The 21,508-nt window shown below is 34.2% G+C and overlaps 1 protein-coding gene across 5 annotated transcripts; it reads left to right on the top strand.

The window, feature by feature from the left end:
- The first annotated feature begins 4,807 nt into the window (after positions 1-4,807).
- On the top strand, positions 4,808-21,379 carry LOC100976704 (UDP-glucuronosyltransferase 2B7). 5 transcript variants are annotated; one of them, XM_055111468.2, is made up of 7 exons: positions 4,855-5,164; positions 5,516-5,575; positions 6,875-7,023; positions 11,134-11,265; positions 15,511-15,598; positions 16,439-16,658; positions 20,789-21,379. In XM_055111468.2, exons 1-7 carry the CDS (start codon positions 4,855-4,857, stop codon positions 21,066-21,068), a joined length of 1,239 nt encoding a protein of 412 aa, XP_054967443.2. In that variant the 3' UTR covers positions 21,069-21,379. The 5 variants fall into 5 exon arrangements, with proteins under 5 accessions (XP_003805577.3, XP_054967444.2, XP_054967443.2 ...); XM_003805529.6 differs by having other exon boundaries at positions 4,808-5,575; XM_055111467.2 differs by lacking the exon at positions 5,516-5,575 and having other exon boundaries at positions 4,855-5,323.
- The last annotated feature ends 129 nt before the right edge of the window (positions 21,380-21,508 follow it).

The following is a 21,508-nucleotide window of genomic DNA, read 5'->3' as shown; positions in this document are numbered from 1 at the left end:
ATTTGTTTTCCAAAACCACCTTGTACCTTTGGGTTTTGTGTGGAATGAAAGAAAGTGTGTGTATGTTTGTGTTTTGTGTGAATTAGAAACTTTAAAGATTTTGTTTTTCTGTCATTGAAAATATAGATTAGTACAGTTATATTTCATGTATTTTTATTTTTTAAAGGTTGGAACAAATTTTTCTGGATACATCATTTTTTGATTCCCATAATAAACATCAAGTTTCAAAATAAAGAGTGGCCATTCATATTTAATATTTAATTTTTAACATCTGTGTATATTTATTTCAATTCGGAGCCCTGTAAACTCTTAATCTCTGTGAGCAGTGCGTCTGGGAGCTACCATCACAGTTTCTGAGAAGTGGGCTTCAAGTATTCTGCACCTGTAGCTCTGCTGTGCTGGTTGTGCATTCTGTGGGAAAGTCCTGGTTGGCCTTGTGACATGAGCCATTAGCTTAATGTCAAAAACATTCCAGATAAACTCATAGAAAGGGGCCACAAAGTAACAATGTTTACTTACTACAGGCTTTTCTCATTGACTACAAGAAGCCTTCTTCATTGAACTTCAAGGAGGTCCATGTGGCACATGACAAAGATAATCTTGAGAATTCAAATGATGAAAAAATAGCTTATTATTTTCTTTTATTTTCTATTTGAGACAAGGTCTTGCTCTGTCACCCAGGCTATAGTGCAATCATGGCTTGCTTCAGCCTCGAACTCTCAGGCTCAAGTGATCCTCCCCACCAAAGCCTCCCAAGTAGCTAGGACTGTAGGCACACCCCAGCACACCTGGTCAATTTTTTTGTAAAATGTTTGTACTGAGTAGGTCTTGTTATCTTACCCAGGCTGGTCTCAAACTCTTGGCCTTAAATGATCCTCTCATCTTGCCTCGCAAAGTTCTGGGATTACAGGTTGAGCCACTATATTTGGCTTGTAGACCCAGTTCTCAGTATCTTTCCTGGCTTATCATCTGGTAATCGAAGGTAAAACTAAATATATTCTTTAATTGAATTGGGTGGAATTTTTAAACCACTATGTGAGTGTTGTCTACAGTCAGGCACTCATGAAGCAGCTGCAGGAAATGAATCATTACAGAGTAATGGTTTACTGACCCTATAATTTTCTCTGGGGAGCTAGTGGCTGAGTTGCTTGCAGTCCCTTTTGTGCTCACACTTAGGATGCAACAGGGAGTGATGCTTCAGGAAACTTCTAGCTCCACCTTCCTATGTACCTGTGCACATCGTAGGACTAACAGACAGAGTGACCTTTCTGGAAAAAGTAAAATATAAAATATAAAAAGTAAAATATAAAACATAAAATATGAAAAATATAAGTTTTCTTTACCTTTTGTATCCAGGATTATGACTTTCATTTTTGGTAATCATTTTACAGTGAGGCATTAGATAAGTGTCTTTTATTTTAAATGAGTTATCAAAATAAATAGAAGAGAGTTAAATGAAATCTATGTAAATATAAATAATACATTTTTATATAGCTATCCTACATGCAAAACTCTTAACAGTGATACCAATGAAAGAATAATCAAAATCTAATTGGGAATAGAAGTAATACATTTCTTAAAATAGTTACACTTTCTTTAGAGTCAGTTAACCATTTTTCTTGATACTTGTTAAGAGTCATGCCAAAAACAATACCCCCACCCCAGAAAAAAACAACAACAACAACAATATTAATACTTTGGAAGATTTGGAAGACATATGGTTTGTCATACATAATCTCCAAAGCCCACAGGCTGGAATTGCTAAGTCACCCAAACAGCAAAGATGGCGGCCCATATCTCCGTGAGCTCTGTCCCAGGGAGTTTTCAAATCTCTGCGGGCCTAAGAACAATGGTGGAAATGACTGGAGTCCCCCGTTGGGAGGTCCCACCCAGTGAGGTGGAACAGGATCTGCAACCTACTTGAAGAAGCAGTCTGGCCATGTTTTGGTAGAGTAGCTGTGTTGTGCTGGGGAATTCCTTCCTTCTGTGGTCGATTTGGATGCTCCAAAGCTCAAATGCCAGAACAGCTAAGTTGCACAAACAGCAAAGATGGTGGCCCACCCCACGCGGCTGAGAGTTCCATTCCAGGGAGGCCCAACACTGCTATCACGGCTGGTTGAAATTCCAAGCCAGTGGATCTTATCCTGTGAGGCGCTGTGAAAATGGGGCCCGCAGACTGTCACTGCTCAGCTCCCTGAATTCAGCCTCCCACTTTGCAATTCTAACCTTCCACTTTGTAAGAGCTACAGCTACTTTTGCCAGGAAGCCCTGAAAGCCAGAGTATCTAAAGGCATCACGTCTCTACACGTGCCTGAGTGGCTGCTCTGCTGAGACTCCACATACCTTTGTGTGTCAGACTGAAGACCTGGTTAAGTGGGTTCATGAGGGGATCTTGTGACCTGAAGGTTACAAAAATCTGTGAAAGAAGCATGTTACTTGGGGTAGCACATTCACTCACCACTTCCCTGGGTGAGGAAATTTTCCTTGGTTCTGTGTTGCTGCCAGGTTGGCAGTCATCCTGCCTTACTTTTCTTCATTCTCTGTGGATCAAGTTGTTTCCTTAAATAGTCCCAATGCGAGTGCCCATATGTTTCAGTTGAAGGGGCTGTATTTTCTCACCCCTTCTGTTCATCTTTGTGAGAGCCATGCATATTACCTACTTCCGGTCAGTCATCCTGGCCACTCGTCCAGCTTAAAATATTTTTAGAGTATATCTCATATTAAGTGTTTTCACTAATACAAGGCATACTTCTGAGATGTTGCAAATTTGGTTCTAGAATACTACAATAAAGCAAATATTGCAATGAAGCAAATCACACAATTTGTTTTGGTTTCTAAGGCATATAAAAAGTTATGTTTACACAATGCTATAGTATATTAAGTCTGCAATAATATTAAGTCTAAAAAAATACATGCCTTAACTTAAAAACACTTAATTGCTAAAAAGTGCTAATGATCATCTGAGTCTTCAGTCAGTGCAACTTTTGTTGATGAAGATTCTCACATCAATGTTGATGGTTGCTAACTCATTTTGGTGGTGGCCGCTAGTAGTTGGCATGGCTGTGGCAATTTCTTAAAAATAAGACAGCAATGGCATTTGCCACATACATTAACCCACCCTTTCACAAAAGATATTTTTAGCATGCAACGCTGTCAGATAGCATTTTACCCATAGAAGATCTTCTTTCAAAATTGGAATTAATCCTCTCAAACTCTAATGCTGCTTTATAAAGTAAGTTTCAGTAATATTCTAAATCTCCTGTTGTCATTCAACAATGTTCATAACATCTTCACCAGGAGTAGATTCCATCTCAGAAAACAAGTTTCTTTGCTCTTCCAAAAGTAGTAACTCCTCACTTATTTGTTTTATCATGAGATTTCATCAATTCTGTTACATCATTAAGTTCCACTTCTAATTATAGTTATCTTTCTAGTTTTATTATATTTGCAGTTACTTATTCCATTAAAGTTTTGTTATAGGACCAACAGTTTCATATGCTTACTGTCCAATAATAGCCAATTACACTGAGACGTCAGATTTGGCAGCAAAGAAGGAGTTTAATAATTGCAGGGCACTGAGCAAGGAGATAAGAAGAGAACCCCAAATCCAGCTCCTCAAGGAGTTCTGGGCTGGAGGTTTTAAGGAGATCATAGATGGTGATGGGCTGGAAAATTTGGTAATTGATTAGTCAGGGTAATAGGGTAAAGTCATCAGAACAAGAAACTACATTATTTGCTGAGTCAGTTCCTTGTGGGGTCCTCTAGATCAGCTGGCATCAGTGAAGTCAGTAGTTTTAGCAGTATGCTGGACCTGAAGGAATACCTCAAAAGGAAAGTTGATCATTTCATAATGTTTAAGTTAATATTTATAGAAGAATTAAGAGGAACTATAGTCTTGTAACAGGGTCTGCATAATTCTAGGACAACAACCAAATAACTGTGAGGAAGTGAGTCAGAGAACAAGCTAACCTAATGATTAATGCTGAATGTACTACAAGCTTGGTTTACTTTTCTCTTTTTCTTTCTTTATCTTTGATTACTTTAACAAAGTTTATAAAGATAGTGTCATCTTGAAACTCTCAATATCTTACATGATGGTTGTAAGAATCAACATGTATACGCTATATCATAAATGAACCTTTAAAATATTATGTTACATAAAAGAAGCCAGTCACAAAATACCACATATTGTATAATTCTATGCATTAAAAATTGTTCAGAATAGGCAAATCTATAGAGATAGAAATTCAATTAGCAATTACCTAGGACAGGGGAAATGCAGAAACTAGGGGTGGAGAGAAAAAGGCTAAGGACTATAGGTCTTATTTTGGGGAGATAAAAGGGCTCTCCAACTGATTGTTATGGTAGATGCACAATTCTGTGAATATACTATGAAACATTAAATTTTACACAATAATTGATAAATAGTATGATATTTAAATTACATGTCAACAAAGTTTACAAAAATATGTGGACCATGTTTAGTCATTTTATCTTTAGTTTTGTGTCAAATGGACTGCAGAAACAGGATCTGTCACTGCTACTGTTCTGGACACTCTTCTAAAATATATTGCATAAGACAGATGGTGTGTCCATACAAGATCCTTGATATTAGCTGAAGGATAGCACTCATAAACATAAAAGGGAAATTAATCACATCTGTGTGAACAGATCATTTACCTTCATTTGTCTCCTTGCCATCCACATGCTCAGACTGTTGATTTAATGATATTGTATGTACTTTGACTTATAAGGGTTACATTTTAACTTCTTGGCTAATTTATCTTTGGACATAACCATGAGAAATGACAGAAAGGAACAGCAACTGGAAAACAAGCATTGCATTGCACCAGGATGTCTGTGAAATGGACTTCAGTAATTTTGCTAATACAACTGAGCTTTTGCTTTAGCTCTGGGAATTGTGGAAAGGTGCTGGTGTGGGCAGCAGAATATAGCCATTGGATGAATATAAAGACAATCCTGGATGAGCTTATTCAGAGAGGTCATGAGGTGACTGTACTGGCATCTTCAGCTTCCATTCTTTTTGATCCCAACAACTCATCCGCTCTTAAAATTGAAATTTATCCCACATCTGTAACTAAAACTGAGTTGGAGAATTTCATCATGCAACAGATTAAGAGATGGTCAGACCTTCCAAAAGATACATTTTGGTTATATTTTTCACAAGTACAGGAAATCATGTCAATATTTGGTGACATAACTAGAAAGTTCTGTAAAGATGTAGTTTCAAATAAGAAATTTATGAAAAAAGTACAAGAGTCAAGATTTGACGTCATTTTTGCAGATGCTATTTTTCCCTGTAGTGAGCTGCTGGCTGAGCTATTTAACATACCCTTTGTGTACAGTCTCAGCTTCTCTCCTGGCTACACTTTTGAAAAGCATAGTGGAGGATTTATTTTCCCTCCTTCCTATGTACCTGTTGTTATGTCAGAATTAACTGATCAAATGACTTTCATGGAGAGGGTAAAAAATATGATCTATGTGCTTTACTTTGACTTTTGGTTCGAAATATTTGACATGAAGAAGTGGGATCAGTTTTATAGTGAAGTTCTAGGTAAGTATTTTTTTCAGTCGGTAACATGAAGCTCTAACTTATTTGTGTCTTTGAAGCGGAGCTTATATAAAGCCATAAAGTCAGGGTAGTGGGGTTTTGGTAAGTGAATTTATAAAATAAAAATACAAGATGATCTATTAATCTCACAAATATTATAGAAAAGCTTAAATTACAGGGTCAGTTAAAACACTGTGGCCATCACTCACACAGAACACCCCAGGAAATCATAAACCTATACATTAGTGCATCTAAGACCTTAAGCAATTACACATCTGTTTTACTATACATTGTTTTACATCTTAAAAACAGTAAAATCCATCAAATAACTTCTTACTGAATGCATAGATTTAGAATGAGTAGTTACACATTTTTCTACAACTATCTATATATCTGCAGAAATTTTTTTTTCTTGTAAACTTGTTTTCTTATTTAGAAATCAAAAGATGTTCCCATATTACCAGAAGGTTTCCTTCACAGTAAAGAGAGATAATGTCTATACCTCAGATGCAAAAATCAATAAGGGCAATTTGAAGTTTCTAATGTTTCTATACTTTTTCACGAAAGAATTGGAAATCATTAATTTAAAGTCCAATCATCTTGTTGAAGTGTGAAGGTTGTTATATCTACATAGTTTTTTGAAACTATGTCTCTTTATTAGAACATATGAGACAAATTAAGGTTGAGTACAAATTTTTATTTCAATAATTTCTCAAAAATTTCTAGCTATAATGTACAAATATATTTACTTAAAAATATTATTAAGATCTTAGCTTGAATCTAAAAGAGTAGTTGGTACAAGGATTTCAGCCATACTCTCAACATAGTCCATAGTTCACTTGAACCAAAGATAAAAGAATCAGCTTAATGAGTTGTGTAAACTAGACTATTTCTTAGAAAATTATTTTTATGGGTAGAGTAGAATTAATTGATTATGGAGCTCAAAGAGTTGTTTAAATGTCCGTATGCTACTATTGAAGCTTCACGAGAAAAGAAATTTTCTGTTTAACTTTCTATGGCTCATTTTAATAATTGTTTATGATTATGAGCATACTGATGCGACATTAGAGATGTAGCTTAACCTCACAATTCTCCTACTACTTTGTCTTTCTTATAAATACACATGGGCAAAATATGTAATACATAAAATTAAATTATATCTATATATGAATATGTGTATATATTTTTCAAAGCACAGATATTTGCCTACATTTTTGCCTACATTATTCTAACCCCTTTCAGAAATTTACCTAAAGTAATTATCTTGTGTCATCCACCTTTTTTTTTTTCTATTCCTGTCAGGAAGACCCACTACATTATCTGAGGCAATGGGGAAAGCTGACGTATGGCTTATTCGAAACTCCTGGAATTTTCAGTTTCCATATCCACTCTTACCAAATGTTGATTTTGTTGGAGGACTCCACTGCAAACCTGCCAAACCCCTGCCTAAGGTAAACATACTTTTGTTGGTTTTATTTTGTTGGCTTTGAATTTTCAGTAGAAATGATTCTATAGTCTTCTTTCAGAGTGTTTGACTTACACTGAAAGAAAGATGGGAAATGGGTGGGGTAAAGCAGATACCAATTAGAAACTCATGTACACGTTAATACCATCACACATATATGAGTTTTATGAGTATTACAAATAGAGAGGAATACTAAGGAGACTTTGAAAATAGGGTTGGTTAAATTAAAGTCTTCATTATACAATACCTAAGAAGGTATTGGTCATCCAATCAAATAATATTTACAAAGGGATTAGCACAAAACACAGGTAAGTGCAGAATTTTCAGAGAAAAAAATAGACACAGTTTCTGTCCCCACATACCTTACATTCTACTTCAAAAGATAGAATATGTGCAAGTAATAAAAATTATATAAAAACTATTATCTGAAGGAAAAACCCAATACCAAGAAAGCATCAGTGGAGATAATAGAAAGTATCCTGCAGTCACTGATTAGTAAGATGAGAGCTGAACAATATGCAGGAATAGGTAAAAGAAAGACGGGGAGAGACAGACAAAAAAAAAAAAAAAAAGCAGCAGGTAAAGTGGTCAGGACAGTTCTCAAGTCCTCAAGTTTAGTTTGCAGGGAGAGACTAAGACTCGGATGATGGTGAGAGGCAAATTACAGCCAGATACGTATTAGGAGTTGAAATATTTATTAAGCACATTGAAAAACTACTAAAAAGATTAAGAAATAAAAATATATGAAAAGATTCTCTTTTTCAAGGAGAGCTTTCAAGATATTCAATGGATTAAATTGCAGGAGGGCCAGACTGTAAAGAGCCAACCATTCAGGAAATTTTGCAGGATTCAGGTAGCAGATGATGGAAAAGTCGACTAGAAAGTTGATAGAAATCATTATGCCCACATTTACAAAAATAGTGGCAACTTCATATTGTGTTGAGTGGAAAAATATTAACACAGACAAAACGCTTAAAGTGTCTCTGGAATATAGTCAGTGACTCAAAATATTATTAATTTTGGAATTATGGCTATTTTGTTATTATTACTAATACTACTAATTACTTAACATGTGCCGGTCACTTGAGATATCATTCTTCATTTAATAGAACCAGATTGTTCAGTACATCAAAATTATATTCTCTTGCAGAGTCATAGTTGACAGATACCCTGTGGACTTGATTAAAAGTAGACATATCAGTTTTGACAGTAAGATGAGCTACTTGAAATTCTAAAATTCTACCATAGGTAATAAGGATCTTCACCAGTATTGCAGCGTAAAACACTTCCTCAACAATAGAAATGTGTTCCTTTAATATTTGCAGACAAACTTAGTGTTCACTTGATCTTACTAAAGCATTTAAATCATTCTTCATTGAGACCCCAGAGATTTACATATTACAGCATAAACATACCCCATGAGAGCAGATGATTTTTGCCATATGACAAGCAACTTATTAAAGCTTCCTATGGCAACTCGTCTCAACATCATAGCTGCCTGACAGAGAAGCACAGAGATAATGAACAATGCATGTATAATAAAGCACAAATAATTTATACCACTTGTATCTGAATGGCGCCCTTAGTTTAGATTCCAGAGAATTCTGTCAGCATATAAGATTATATTTTTTATGAAGGAACACAATAAACTCATATATTTTAAATTAATATCACACTTTTAAGACATATGTACAAAGCAAGCATTCTTTGTTACGTTATTGTTTAATCTCTTAAAAGATCATTTTTGTCTACATAAAACTGAAATTTTATTCCACTGTTAAAACTCAATATCTATGTTGAATGAAAATTGTATGGGCTTTATATGATAACTTTCTCAAGAGACAAAAGCTGAGGTAAGACTAATGAAAAATCTATGCCACCCTACCCTACTCTTGAAAAATTTCCCCACCCATACTAAGGGAAAAACTGATACTGTCAGTAGGAGGGGGAAGAGAATAAGAGGTGTAGAAGGACAAGAAAAGGGATGACTAGTACTAAAATAGTGATAATTACTACTACTAGCTGTTGTTATTAACTTGCAGAAAGATTTGAATGCAAGTCAATGGTTGTGAAACCGGTTCTTCGTTTATTATGTAAAATAATTGCTAACCCAGGTTGCTTTCATTTCAACTAAATATTAAATTCTAAGATAATTTCTTATAAGAGAATAAGACACTTGACAAAATGTATCAGGTGTTTTAAAAATGAATATTGCTATTAGTTTTATAATATATTCACGTGAAATCATACAGAGAAAAAAATTAATCAAGGTGTACCTATTAAATGTTATGGAAAATATTCATAAAATTAACATTGGAAGTAATCCAACATCTTAAATGAAGGAATGATTAAAAACTTATACTATGTGCATACAATAGCATTACAATAATTTTATCAATGAAATATTCAACTACGCTGTCAGCCATAATACAAATAAAGTGAGTTAGAAAATGATAAATATAACAAGATGACAAGTTTTTGCAGGAGGAAAATGTATACACAATAAGATTAAAATTATCTAAATAAGTGTCACATGTGTACATTGAGCTATGTAAATAGGACAAAAGCCATGATGAAAAAATATATTTTACATAAATAATATCACAACATAAAAATTTTAGAAAAATTTTATTTAAAAAAATTTTTTTCATGCTTTTATAAAATTTCTTACATTAATCTTATATTATTTTTATTATGTTATCACAGAAGAAGAAACAACCAGTCCATATCAGTGATGAATCTGTAAAGAGGCTCGATTCCTTCAACACTGGGTGGATAAATAAGGCTCTGGGCATCAAGCTAGTGAGATGAAACACTGAACACCAGTTACATTAAATATGGCTACAGGCAACTGCAATCACACGCAATACCTAGATGCCCCAAGTACTACCTGGAATAGCAGTACAATGACTCTCATGTTAAGATTAAAAATCATATTTTAAAAAACACTCTGTAATATGTGGTCTGCAGAGTTAACATTTGGACTTTTTTTTCTTTGTTTTGTGAAGAACAGTTAGGAAAAGTTTTACCCCAATCATTAAATCTGAAAGTATTTAAATTTAAACATCGGCATATATTGGAGAACGCAAGTCAGAATAATTCTCAATCGATTGCAGCCAAGCACATCTTCACTAGGAATGTTACGTGGTGTGTGTGAGCTACTCAAAAAAGAGACAAGATCTCCCCTGCAGAAAGGCCTGGTGGCCTCTTCTATTCTGGTGCAAGTGCTGCCTCTGAGACACAACAAAGTGATGATGAGAGTTCCTCACATGCAGTTATAAATAGCACATCAATTTAACAGTGTGATTTCAGGGAAAAGTTATTCCACCTAAAGAATCACCTGAAAAATATGATCATTCAACTATGTAACTATATACAATTCTGTATGATAAATGAGACTCCTGGACTAATTCATAGAAATTCCAAATTACATTACCAGACTCCAGAATGTCAGCGGTTCTTAACCACCAGCTTTTATTTATTTTATTTTTTTTTAGTTTTTGAAAAACTACCAGAAAACTCTGACAAACTTTAAGTGAAGTATAAAGCATTGTAGAGAAACATAAATGTAGATATAAAATTATCCCAACTGTGAGTAGCTTATCCTCAGAGCTCATAGTTAGGGAAGTAAACCACTAACGGCTTCCAACTAAGAGAATTCTACAGAAAACCTGCCTGAAATAAACACAAGGGATTTAGTAGAACAACAATATAGAATTAAAGCTGAGTGGTCCCACTTTCCAAGAACCTATATTAGTAACTTTAGTATTGTAAGAGAAGAGTCTGTGTATAATATTTTTAACATTATCTCCCTGACAATGTAATAGCTCCATTTCTTTTCTCCCTTACACACATGCACACAAATACATACACATACACACATATTTACACAAATATCCTTAACAGCATCCACCTATCTCTTATTATACATCTACTTGCAAAAAAACTGAGTGATTGGGTCAGTTAAAAAATATTATTTACTCCAATAATTCCTCAAAACACTTGATTTTCTCTCTTTAGTAATTTGCACCAATTCTTTCGGTAGTGCCCGCTGTGCTAATACTCTTTTGTGATGAAGCAAATTCTTTCTTCACAGGAAATGGAAGACTTTGTACAGAGCTCTGGAGAAAATGGTGTTGTGGTGTTTTCTCTGGGGTCAATGGTCAGTAACATGACAGAAGAAAGGGCCAACGTAATTGCATCAGCCCTTGCCCAGATCCCACAAAAGGTAAGATGAAGTGCCTTACTGGTGTGGAAAACCACTGAAAGAGGCTGTTAAAGTTTGAAGTAATCCAATTATAGAAACTTCTGATAAATGTGAAGTTGACCAAAAGTTGAAAAATTAGAACAAGGATAATCTTGGAGAAACGATGAGAAGTTTGAAAATTGTGGTTGCATTTTTTTTTTAAATGGTGTTAAGTATGAACATTCCCCTATGTAAATATGCTGACAATAAATTGTATGGAGAAAGGTATTTAAAAAGTGTTTGGAGACTTCTCACCTCCTGTCCATAAAATTTTGAATTGTGTATGTGATCTACATAGAAAGACTATTAAAGAGTAGATTGAACTCTTCATAGCTGAATATAGCCTTAAATATGCTTGTATAGCATCCACCGACAGAAGTAATAGTTGTGCCTCAGACTTAGGGGTTGCATGTGGCCCTGGAGGAGTTACTACCCTTGGTATGCATGAGTGGTTCCCATTAGCATCAGTGGGAACTCAGTACTCCATATGTATTCACAAAAGGCAACTTGAGAACCACAGTTATTTTTAATTTCTGATATTAACACTCGTACATACTGCTGAATTTAACTCAATATATTTCAGTTAAGTGAAAATGGTGCTTAATGTAGTCTTTAGAATGACTTTCAGGTGTTTTCACAAAAAAACGTATATCCAGAACTGCGTCCTTTTAGAAATACAAGTAAAATTTTTGATAATTAGCTTCAAAACAGTTTTCCTAATCTCAGCAGTATCCAATGAGTGAAGAACACTTGACTGACTCTTGGGTCACCTCTATTACTTATTGTACTCTGGAAGCTCTTGGTGAATGTTTACGATTATGGGATGTAGTATTTCTGTTTGCACTTTAAGTCAAATGCTTGTATAAAACGTGACAACAAATGGAGAAGATTGGCTCTGTTAGTAGTTATGCGGTATATCCTCTGTTTAAGGATCTGTGCTAGTATAACATGATTGAATGTTATTAATTTAGGAATAATAACCAACACATGTGGGGAGTAGGGGAATAAGGAGAATGAATGCCAATCCTGTGATTAAAAGTGTAAACTATAGGCCAGGCACGGTAGCTCACGCCTGTAATCCCAGTATTTTCGGAGGCCGAGGCAGGCGGATCACGAGGTCAGAAGTTCGAGATCAGCTTGGCCAACATGGTGAAACCCGTCTCTACTGAAAATAGAAAAAATTACACAGGCATGTTGGCACACACCTGTGATCACAGCTACTCGGGAGGCTGGGGCAGGAGAATCACTTGAACCTGGGAGGCAGAGGTTGCAGTGAGCCAAGATCACACCATTGCACTCCAGCCTGGGCAACAGGGCGAGACTCCCTCTCAAAACAAATGTAAACTGTAGATTCTACTGTAGTATATTTCAGGATCTAGAAGTCTTATTTTTATAAAGATGGAATCTGGAAGATATTGCTAATGTATTTTACTTCAACATAGGGAACAAACTTTTTAAGTATATTAATAAATATTCCCGTATGGTTAGTTTTTTACATTTTTTAAAATAAACTTTATGGATATGACAAATTAAAAAAAAGAAACTTCCTGCCTAAAAATTTAGCTGTTGGGAAAGCAATAATTTTCTCAGATATTAGTTCAAAATCAAAAATATACATTAACGATGCTAAAATAATACAGAGGGTGTTTTTCATTTATAATAAATTTTGCATTAATAGTATGATCAAGAATAAATTTATTCAAGAAATGTAGGTGAAGTTTTGGTATTACCATGATATTGGGGTCAGGTAAGAGATATCACCAAATTCTGCCCCTGTCATTTGACCCTTTTGTTTAAGAATTCCTTAGGGCACTGTACACACTACAGGTGTTATCAGAAAAAGTTACATTTTAATGGGTAACTTCACTACCACAATAACAATAGCAGGTATTTCAAAAAGTCTGACATGCATCATGCAATTTAGTCTTGGCATGTAATCCAGCCTCTTGTACTTCCTGTACATTTTGGAAGAGATGTATCTGAGTAATGTTCAGGGTACTATTCAGAGACAGAACAGCCTAGGCTGACAGACAACTTTCCCAAGTACCCACATAGCCAGATAGATTTAGAGAAAGAGAAAAAGCAGCCTGCCCTGCTGGACTGCGCCCAGCCAATGTCTGAAGCAGGAAGATGAAAGGGTGGAGATGGATCCTGCCCTGAAGGTGGACCCTGTGCAGTATAAAATGTGGCCCCACAAGGACTCTGCACTATCAGATTAACAACTCCTCCCAATGGAGGAAGCAGAAGGAAATATAGAAGGGAGTCAAACAGAAGGAGGCCAGGCACAGAAACAACTTCAGATGCCCCCTCTATAAAATATAGTAGAAATTTATTATCTTTTATATAGAATAAGCCAGTGACCTTTGTGTATTTGTCAATTACTTTTTAATTTCCTGCCTGATAAAGCTTTCTTGTAATGACCTCTTCCAACTTTTGCTGAAACCTGAGTTACTTTAACACTGATGTAGCAAATAAAAGTTAAACACTGTAAATTATTGTTGAGTTTATGAGGATTGCTTGGGAGTTTCAAAATTAGTAACTTAAACATAAAATGTCTTGGCTATAGCAGAACATGTTAATCACTATTGTCAAAGCTTTGTAGCACGTTGTCTCACTGTTAATAATCAGTTAACCAAATTCAGCAAGATACTATTTTGAGTTTATTCAACAGCTGTGTTTTTATTCATGACACCAACAGATTCTTCATTTCTATGCTGAAAAATATCCAAAATTAGAAATACTGATAATACTCTGAATTTGTGTCAAAAATAACCACCTGAAATTTATTTTGGAAGTAGTGCTTGATAATTTATAATTCCAATGAAGTTATACATAAAACCTTTGCAGCATTAATCTATTTCTTATAAGTAGCTTATTTATGGACTTGCTATTTTGTCAATCAAAGGACAATAGGCTCTAATATAACAACCTACACACAAGTAGATACATGTGAACTACTTCCCAAATTACTCAAAAAGAAATGAATACATTAAAATTAAATTTGGAAAATGAAAACTAATATAAAATACATAAAACAAAATAAGCACGCATGTCATTACGAAATTGTTACTATTTTTTACACTAGAATTATAAGGAATAGCTAAAATTTTTATACATTTTTAGAATATTTTTAATTTTAAAAAATTAATTTAACTTTTATTTGTAACTTTTATTTTAAGTTCAAGGGGACATGTGTAGTTTTTTTACATAGGTAAACTTGTGTCATGGGGGGGTTATTGTACTGATCGTTTCATCACCCAGATATTAAGGCTAAAATCAGTTAATTATTTTTCCTGATCCTCCCACCCTCCACCCTCCAATACACCACAGTGTATGTTGTTCCTGTCTATTTGTCCACATGTTCTCATCTTTCACCTTCCACTTATAAGTGAGGACATGCCATATTTATATTTCCATCCCTTTGTTAGTTTGCTAAGGATAATGGCCTCCAGCTCCATCCATATCCCTGCAAAATACATAATTTTGTTCTTTTTTATGACTGCATAATATTCTGTAGTGTATATGTACCATATTTTCTCTATTCAGCCCATAATCAATGGGCATTTAGGTTGATTCCATGTCGTTGCTATTGTGAAAAGTACTGCAATTAATACACCTGTGCATGGGTCTTTATAAAAGAACCATTTATAGTCCGTTGGTTATATACCCAGTAATGGGATTGCTGGGTTTCATGGTATTTTTACCTCTAGGTTTTTGAGGAATCGCCAGTCTTCCACAATGGTTGAACTAACTTACATTCCAACCAACAGAGTATAAGCATTCCTTTTCTATACTACCTCACCAGTATCATGATATTTTTTGAGTTTTTAATAATAGCCATTCTGACTGGTGTGAGATGCTATCTCATTATGGTTTTGATTTGCATTTCTCTAATGATGTTAAGCTTTTTTCTTTTTTTTTTTCATGTGATGGTTGGCCACACGTAGGTTTTCTTTTAAAAGGTGTAACAATTTTTTAAATGTTTGAAATTTTCATTGATAATCTGATTTTTTCTAAGGTACTATTTTGGAAAATCATGATTTCCTTATATACCTAACTAATTATAAAAGTTGAGAAAATTAATGTGAGTATTCTATTTACATTAGTCTTTGAGTAGTTCTTATTTACTAACATCCCTTGATCTCATTCCTACTCTTTATACAGTTCTCACATTCTATAACTTTTGAATTCCACTCATGGAATACAATATTTTCTTTATTGTAACAGGTTCTGTGGAGATTTGATGGGAATAAACCAGATACCTTAGGTCTCAATACTCGGCTCTACAAGTGGATACCCCAGAATGACCTTCTAGGTAAGACTCTGGTGAACAAATACTGAATATATTAGTAACAGCACATTACAGTGTTAATAGTTCATCATGAAACAAGCTTATTGAATATTTGTTAAGGAAAAACAAACTGTAACTTCTTTATATTGATTTTCCAGTCTTAAGGGAGAAAGAATACATTATAATTTTTGGCATTTTACGATATACACCCACATTCTTTATAGTCTGAATCGGGGGAATCTTTATTTCAGGTGTTATTATATCTCACAAAATTTTTCAATAACTTCCTGGGCTGTTTCTCTGTCTCCTATTTCTACAACTTTACACCTGTTTTTTTCCTCTCCCACAGGGTTATTTGAAATGCCACTAAAAATAATAGCTCTTCTATCACCAGTGACTCTGTATTTTCTGAAGAATTAAACTTCTAATCTTAATCATACAGTGATGATACATTTCACGATGAAGTGTGACCTGTCCTTCCTCAATCCTAGCACCACCACCAAACCACTGCCTGCTGCCTTGCCCACCCCATATATCACACTCTGTGACTGCACTTAAAATAAGAGTTCACTTCATGCCCATCTCTTTGCTGTCTTCTTTTTTGCACATTTTTAAAATCTAGAATGCAATTTTTCATTAGCCCAACTGGAAATCTTGTATTGTTTTGCAGTCTGAAGTCACACACACCGTATAGCCTTCAGTTACATACCCAGTACAAGTACGTGTTTTTTCCTCCGAAGTCTGAAACACAATTTTAATTTAGTTCAGTGTTTTAGCTGGAAAACACTGTCACTTTCAGAACCTTTCATTGTGCATTTCATTTTATTCCTATGAATAATTTTGCTAAAATTCATCCAATCCTAGGTCATCCAAAGACCAGAGCTTTTATAACTCATGGTGGAGCCAATGGCATCTACGAGGCAATCTACCATGGGATCCCTATGGTGGGGATTCCATTGTTTGCCGATCAACCTGATAACATTGCTCACATGAAGGCCAGGGGAGCAGCTGTTAGAGTGGACTTCAACACAATGTCGAGTACAGACTTGCTGAATGCATTGAAGACAGTAATTAATGATCCTTCGTGAGTAGAACAATATTTTTCACTAGGTGGTATTTACAGATAGCTTCTCTTGTCAATAGTGAGTGTGAGTTTCATCCTTTTTATAAGAGACTAATTTTGAAAGAATTTAAATGATTTAACCAATCTGAAATCTGCTTTTATTTTTATAAGTTATTTAAAAATTGAATTTGAAACACATACATCTAAAGAATAGCCAGTTAGTGAAACAATTTTCTACACAAAAATAATTTTAAAAGGATATAGATAATACAAAAAATACATTTCTTAAAAATTTGACATAATTAATCCATAGAAGAAAGGAAGAATAAACCTGAAATAATATAATAAAATATTTTAATTAGATATCTAAAATGCCTCAGAGTATAACCATTTTCTTGCTGAAAAATTAACTTTTATTATTATCATTATTGTAACAGACTTGAAAATGAGATTTAATTTTGATAGCATAAAACCCTCCTGTTTATGTTATAAAATCCAAATATATTTAGTATGTTTACAGAGCCATGAAGCCATCACTATTACATAATTTTAGAACATTTTTATCAACACAAAAGAAACTGCAATGACACAGAAGTCACTTCTTATGACCGCTTAGCCCTGGTCTAACTAATTTGTTTCCTTTCTCTATAGATTATTCTCTTTAGATATTTCATATGAATGGAATCATACAGTTTAGGGTGTTGTGAAATGACATTTCACCTAGCCTAATTTTTTTTTGTTTTTTTTTTCTGGTTTTAGTTTCATTCATGTTGTTGTGTGTTTTAATACTTCATTTCTTTTTATAGCAGTTTAATATTTTTTAGTAAAGATATGTCATATTTTAGTTGTTCACTTATCAGTTCATTGGCCTTTTGATTGTTTTCAATTGTGGCTATTAGGAAGATTGCTACACATGTTTTTGCATAAACATGTTTTCCTTTCTTTAGGGTTGATACTATAAGTGGAATTGCTGCTTCATGTGGGAACTGTATGTTTATGAAGAACTGCTAAACTGTCTTCCAAAGTACTTGTTTCATTCATGACTACCACCAGCAGTACAACATGGTTCCAATTCCTCCATACTTTTGCCAAACCTGTTATTCCCTGACTTTTTGTTACAGCCTTCTTAGTGGGTGTAAAATGATCTCTCATCCTGGTCTTGGATTGCATTTTCATTACAGCTAAAGGTGTTGAGAATCTTCATACGTGCCTACTGATCATTCGTATATCTTCTTTGAAAACAGTCTATCCAATCCTTGGAACATTTTTAAACTTTGCTATTTGTCTTATTATTAAGTTTAAGAACTATTTATATATTATGGGTCATGTCAGATATATAACTTGTAAATATTTTGTCCCACTCTGGGTGCACTGAATTTTACTTTTTGATGTTGGTCTTTGAAGCACAAAAAATATAATTTTAAGTTAAATTTTTAATAATTGATTTTTTCAAACCCAAAGATATCAATGTGCAAAATTCCTTGTGGAGTCCAGCTACCATCAATTCAGCATTTATAGCTACTATCAATAATTTTTTTTATATAAGCAGGGTATCATCTAAAGGAATACTTGAAAAACACTTTATCACAAAAAAAGAAGGATAATGAATGATAAAAATACCTTTAAAGAAGATAGGAAATAATTGAAAAAGAACACAAACCAGCTTGGACAAATAGAAAAAAATATATAAAGCAAATTGGTAGATTTAAAGATGATTATACAAATACTTTCACTCAATCTAAACAGACTTCAGAAAAGAGCAAGTAATTAGTAAAGACATAAAACATTTGAAGAACACAATTAACAAATGGAATCTTATAATGTAAAATGATACAAATGCACATACATACACAATAAACATATATGTATCATATATATCAACTTGAAGACACATTTTCCTAGAGCATGTCGAATAGTTATCTGAAGTGATATGTGGTGGGCAATAAATCAAGATTTAGTACATATAATAAGGTTCAATATCATAAAGACTATATGATCCAGCCATAGTGGAAGTAAGGGAGGTTATAAAAACTATAACTAACATATCTTAAAATTTTAGAGATCAAGAGGTGAATCACAACTATGTCTCCACTTTTATCTCAACAATTCTACTCCCAATTATATACCCAACAGATATGTATAAATAAATCTAATACCATATAGAAGAATATTTATGACAGAATTATCAATACTGTCCAAAAATTGTTAGCAACCCAAATATCTATTAATCATAAAATGAAGACATAATCTGTGCTTTATCAATCAACAGAATACTACACAGCAATGGAATTACCCAACAACTGCTACATTAATAAAAGACACTAATGAGTACGCATTATATAATTCAATTACATAAACAAGCAAACTAATGTATGCTATTCGAAGTCAGGCTAATCCTTAGTTGGTGAACAAAAGTGGTGACTAAATGGTTCAGAAAAAGAGAGTTATTCTAGGCAGGTTGTGATATGTTATACCACAATCTGAACAGTAGGTAAATCGATATGTTCACCTCAAGATAATGTTCAAGATGATCTTACATTTTTTAACTATTCACTTAGTGTATGAATATTTATCTTTTGTATTTAATATTTAAATGTTTATTTTATGAGATATACAATGCATTTTAAAATTCTAGGAATCAAATAGCAAAATAAGCACAGAAAATAGAGAAAATCCTAGTGGTTCCATCATAATGTGGCCAGTAAAAGCCTCTCTTAGAGGTAACATTAGAAGGATGCCACAAGAAGGGAGAGAAGCATGCCTTGGGTTGTAGCAAGAGAGAATACTCCAAGTGCGGGAGAGAGGGGAAAAAATGTGTAAGGTGCTAAGATGAGAACACCTTTGGGAGCTTAAAGAAAAATAGAAGGCCAATCTAGAAGACAGTGTGCAGGGGAAAAGTGTTAGGAAAAGAGCTTGCCCGTGTCTAAAAATGTAGGGTTCTGTAGACCAAATAACACAGTTGGATTTTATTCTAAAAATAATGACAAGCCAGGCAAAAGTCTTAATCAGGGGAATGCTTTAAACTGACTTTAATTGAAAAAATCGTTCTGGCTACAGGGTGGGAAAGAGTAGGAGACAAAAGAGTAATGTAGAAGCAAAGTGACTAGCTATGAGGTACGTCACTCACCATGACACAATTACTTTTTCGGAACTTAGAGATGATAATTCTCATGTTGCATTTTCACGATCTTTCTCATAGCACTTAAAAGGGCTCATGATGTTGAGCACGTTCTCCATATGTCTGTTTGAGAACTAAGAGTGTAATTAGATTTTTCATAATACAAAGGATAAATGCTTAAGGGATGAATATCCTATTTTCCATGATGTGATTATTTCATATTGTATCAAAACATCTCATATACCTCATAAATATATACACTTAATATGTACCCTCCAAAACTTAAACAATTAAAAACAAATTTAAAATGCCTTATATTTTCTCTGCTTCAAAAAAATTAACTTTCTCAGCTAACATTCAATTTCTACTTTAAAAATATTTCTCAATGAGAGAAGTCCAATTTAAAAGCCAAACTTTCTATGATGACTCAAATTAAAATACACAAATTCGATGTCAATTCTTTGCCATTTATTTTGAATTATTTGGCCCTTTAAAAGCCTTTCATAAACTTTATATGGACAGGCAAATTAACTTACTTTCAGTGTTAGTAAGGGAGGAGACCATGCTTCATATCGTCTTATGCCCAATTTCTGCCTCCAAAGAAAGAAGTAAAAACTAAAAGGCAGAAATGAAATCCACAAGCAGACAGCCCAGTGCCACACCCTGCACCTGAGAGTTAAAGATCGACCCCTGACCTAACCAGTTATGTTATCTACAGATTCCAGAGATTGTATGGAAAAGCATTGTAAAAATCCCTGTCCTGTTCTGTTCCATTCTGATTACTGGTGCATGCAGCCCCCAGTCATGTACCCACTGCTTGCTCAATCGATCATGACCCTCTCACGCAGACCCCCTTAGAGTTGTGAGCCCTTAAAAGGGACAGGAATTGCTCACTCAGGGAGTTCAGCTCTTGAGAGAGGAGTCTTGCCGATGCTCCCAGCTGAATAAAACCCTTCCTTCTTTAACTTGGTGTCTGAGGGGTTTTGTCTGTAACTCTTCCTGCTACATTAGTGTCTTTATTTTTATCTTTCAGATATAAAGAGAATGTTATGAAATTATCAAGAATTCAACATGATCAACCAGTGAAGCCCCTGGATCGAGCAGTCTTCTGGATTGAATTTGTCATGCGCCACAAAGGAGCTAAACACCTTCGGGTTGCAGCCCACGACCTCACCTGGTTCCAGTACCACTCTTTGGATGTGATTGGGTTCCTGCTGGCCTGTGTGGCAATTGTGATATTTATCGTCACAAAATGTTGTCTGTTTTGTTTCTGGAAGTTTGCTAGAAAAGCAAAGAAGGGAAAAAATGATTAGTTATATCTGAGATTTGAAGCTGGAAAACCTGATAGGTGAGACTACTTCAGTTTATTCCAGCAAGAAAGATTGTGATGCAAGATTTCTTTCTTCCTGAGACAAAAAAAAAAAAAAGAAAAAAAAATCTTTTCAAAATTTACTTTGTCAAATAAAAATTTGTTTTTCAGAGATTTACCACCCAGTTCATGGTTAGAAATATTTTGTGGCAATGAAGAAAACACTATGGAAAATAAAAAATAATATAAAGCCTTATGAGCTCGTATTGAAATTTGTTGAACTTATATTGAAATTTGTTGTTCTAATTCACAGTATACTCACAAAAAAATTTACTCAGCTTAACTATATTTCATACATTGTACATAAACACAAGATCATTAAGAAGTCCACTGACAGTATCAGTACTGTTTTGCACATACTCAGAATAATTTGGCTTCATTTTG

The sequence above is a fragment of the Pan paniscus genome, chromosome 3 (genome assembly GCF_029289425.2).
Source record: "Pan paniscus chromosome 3, NHGRI_mPanPan1-v2.0_pri, whole genome shotgun sequence".
Lineage (NCBI taxonomy): Eukaryota > Metazoa > Chordata > Mammalia > Primates > Hominidae > Pan > Pan paniscus.
This window is presented reverse-complemented; position numbering and strand designations above follow the sequence as displayed.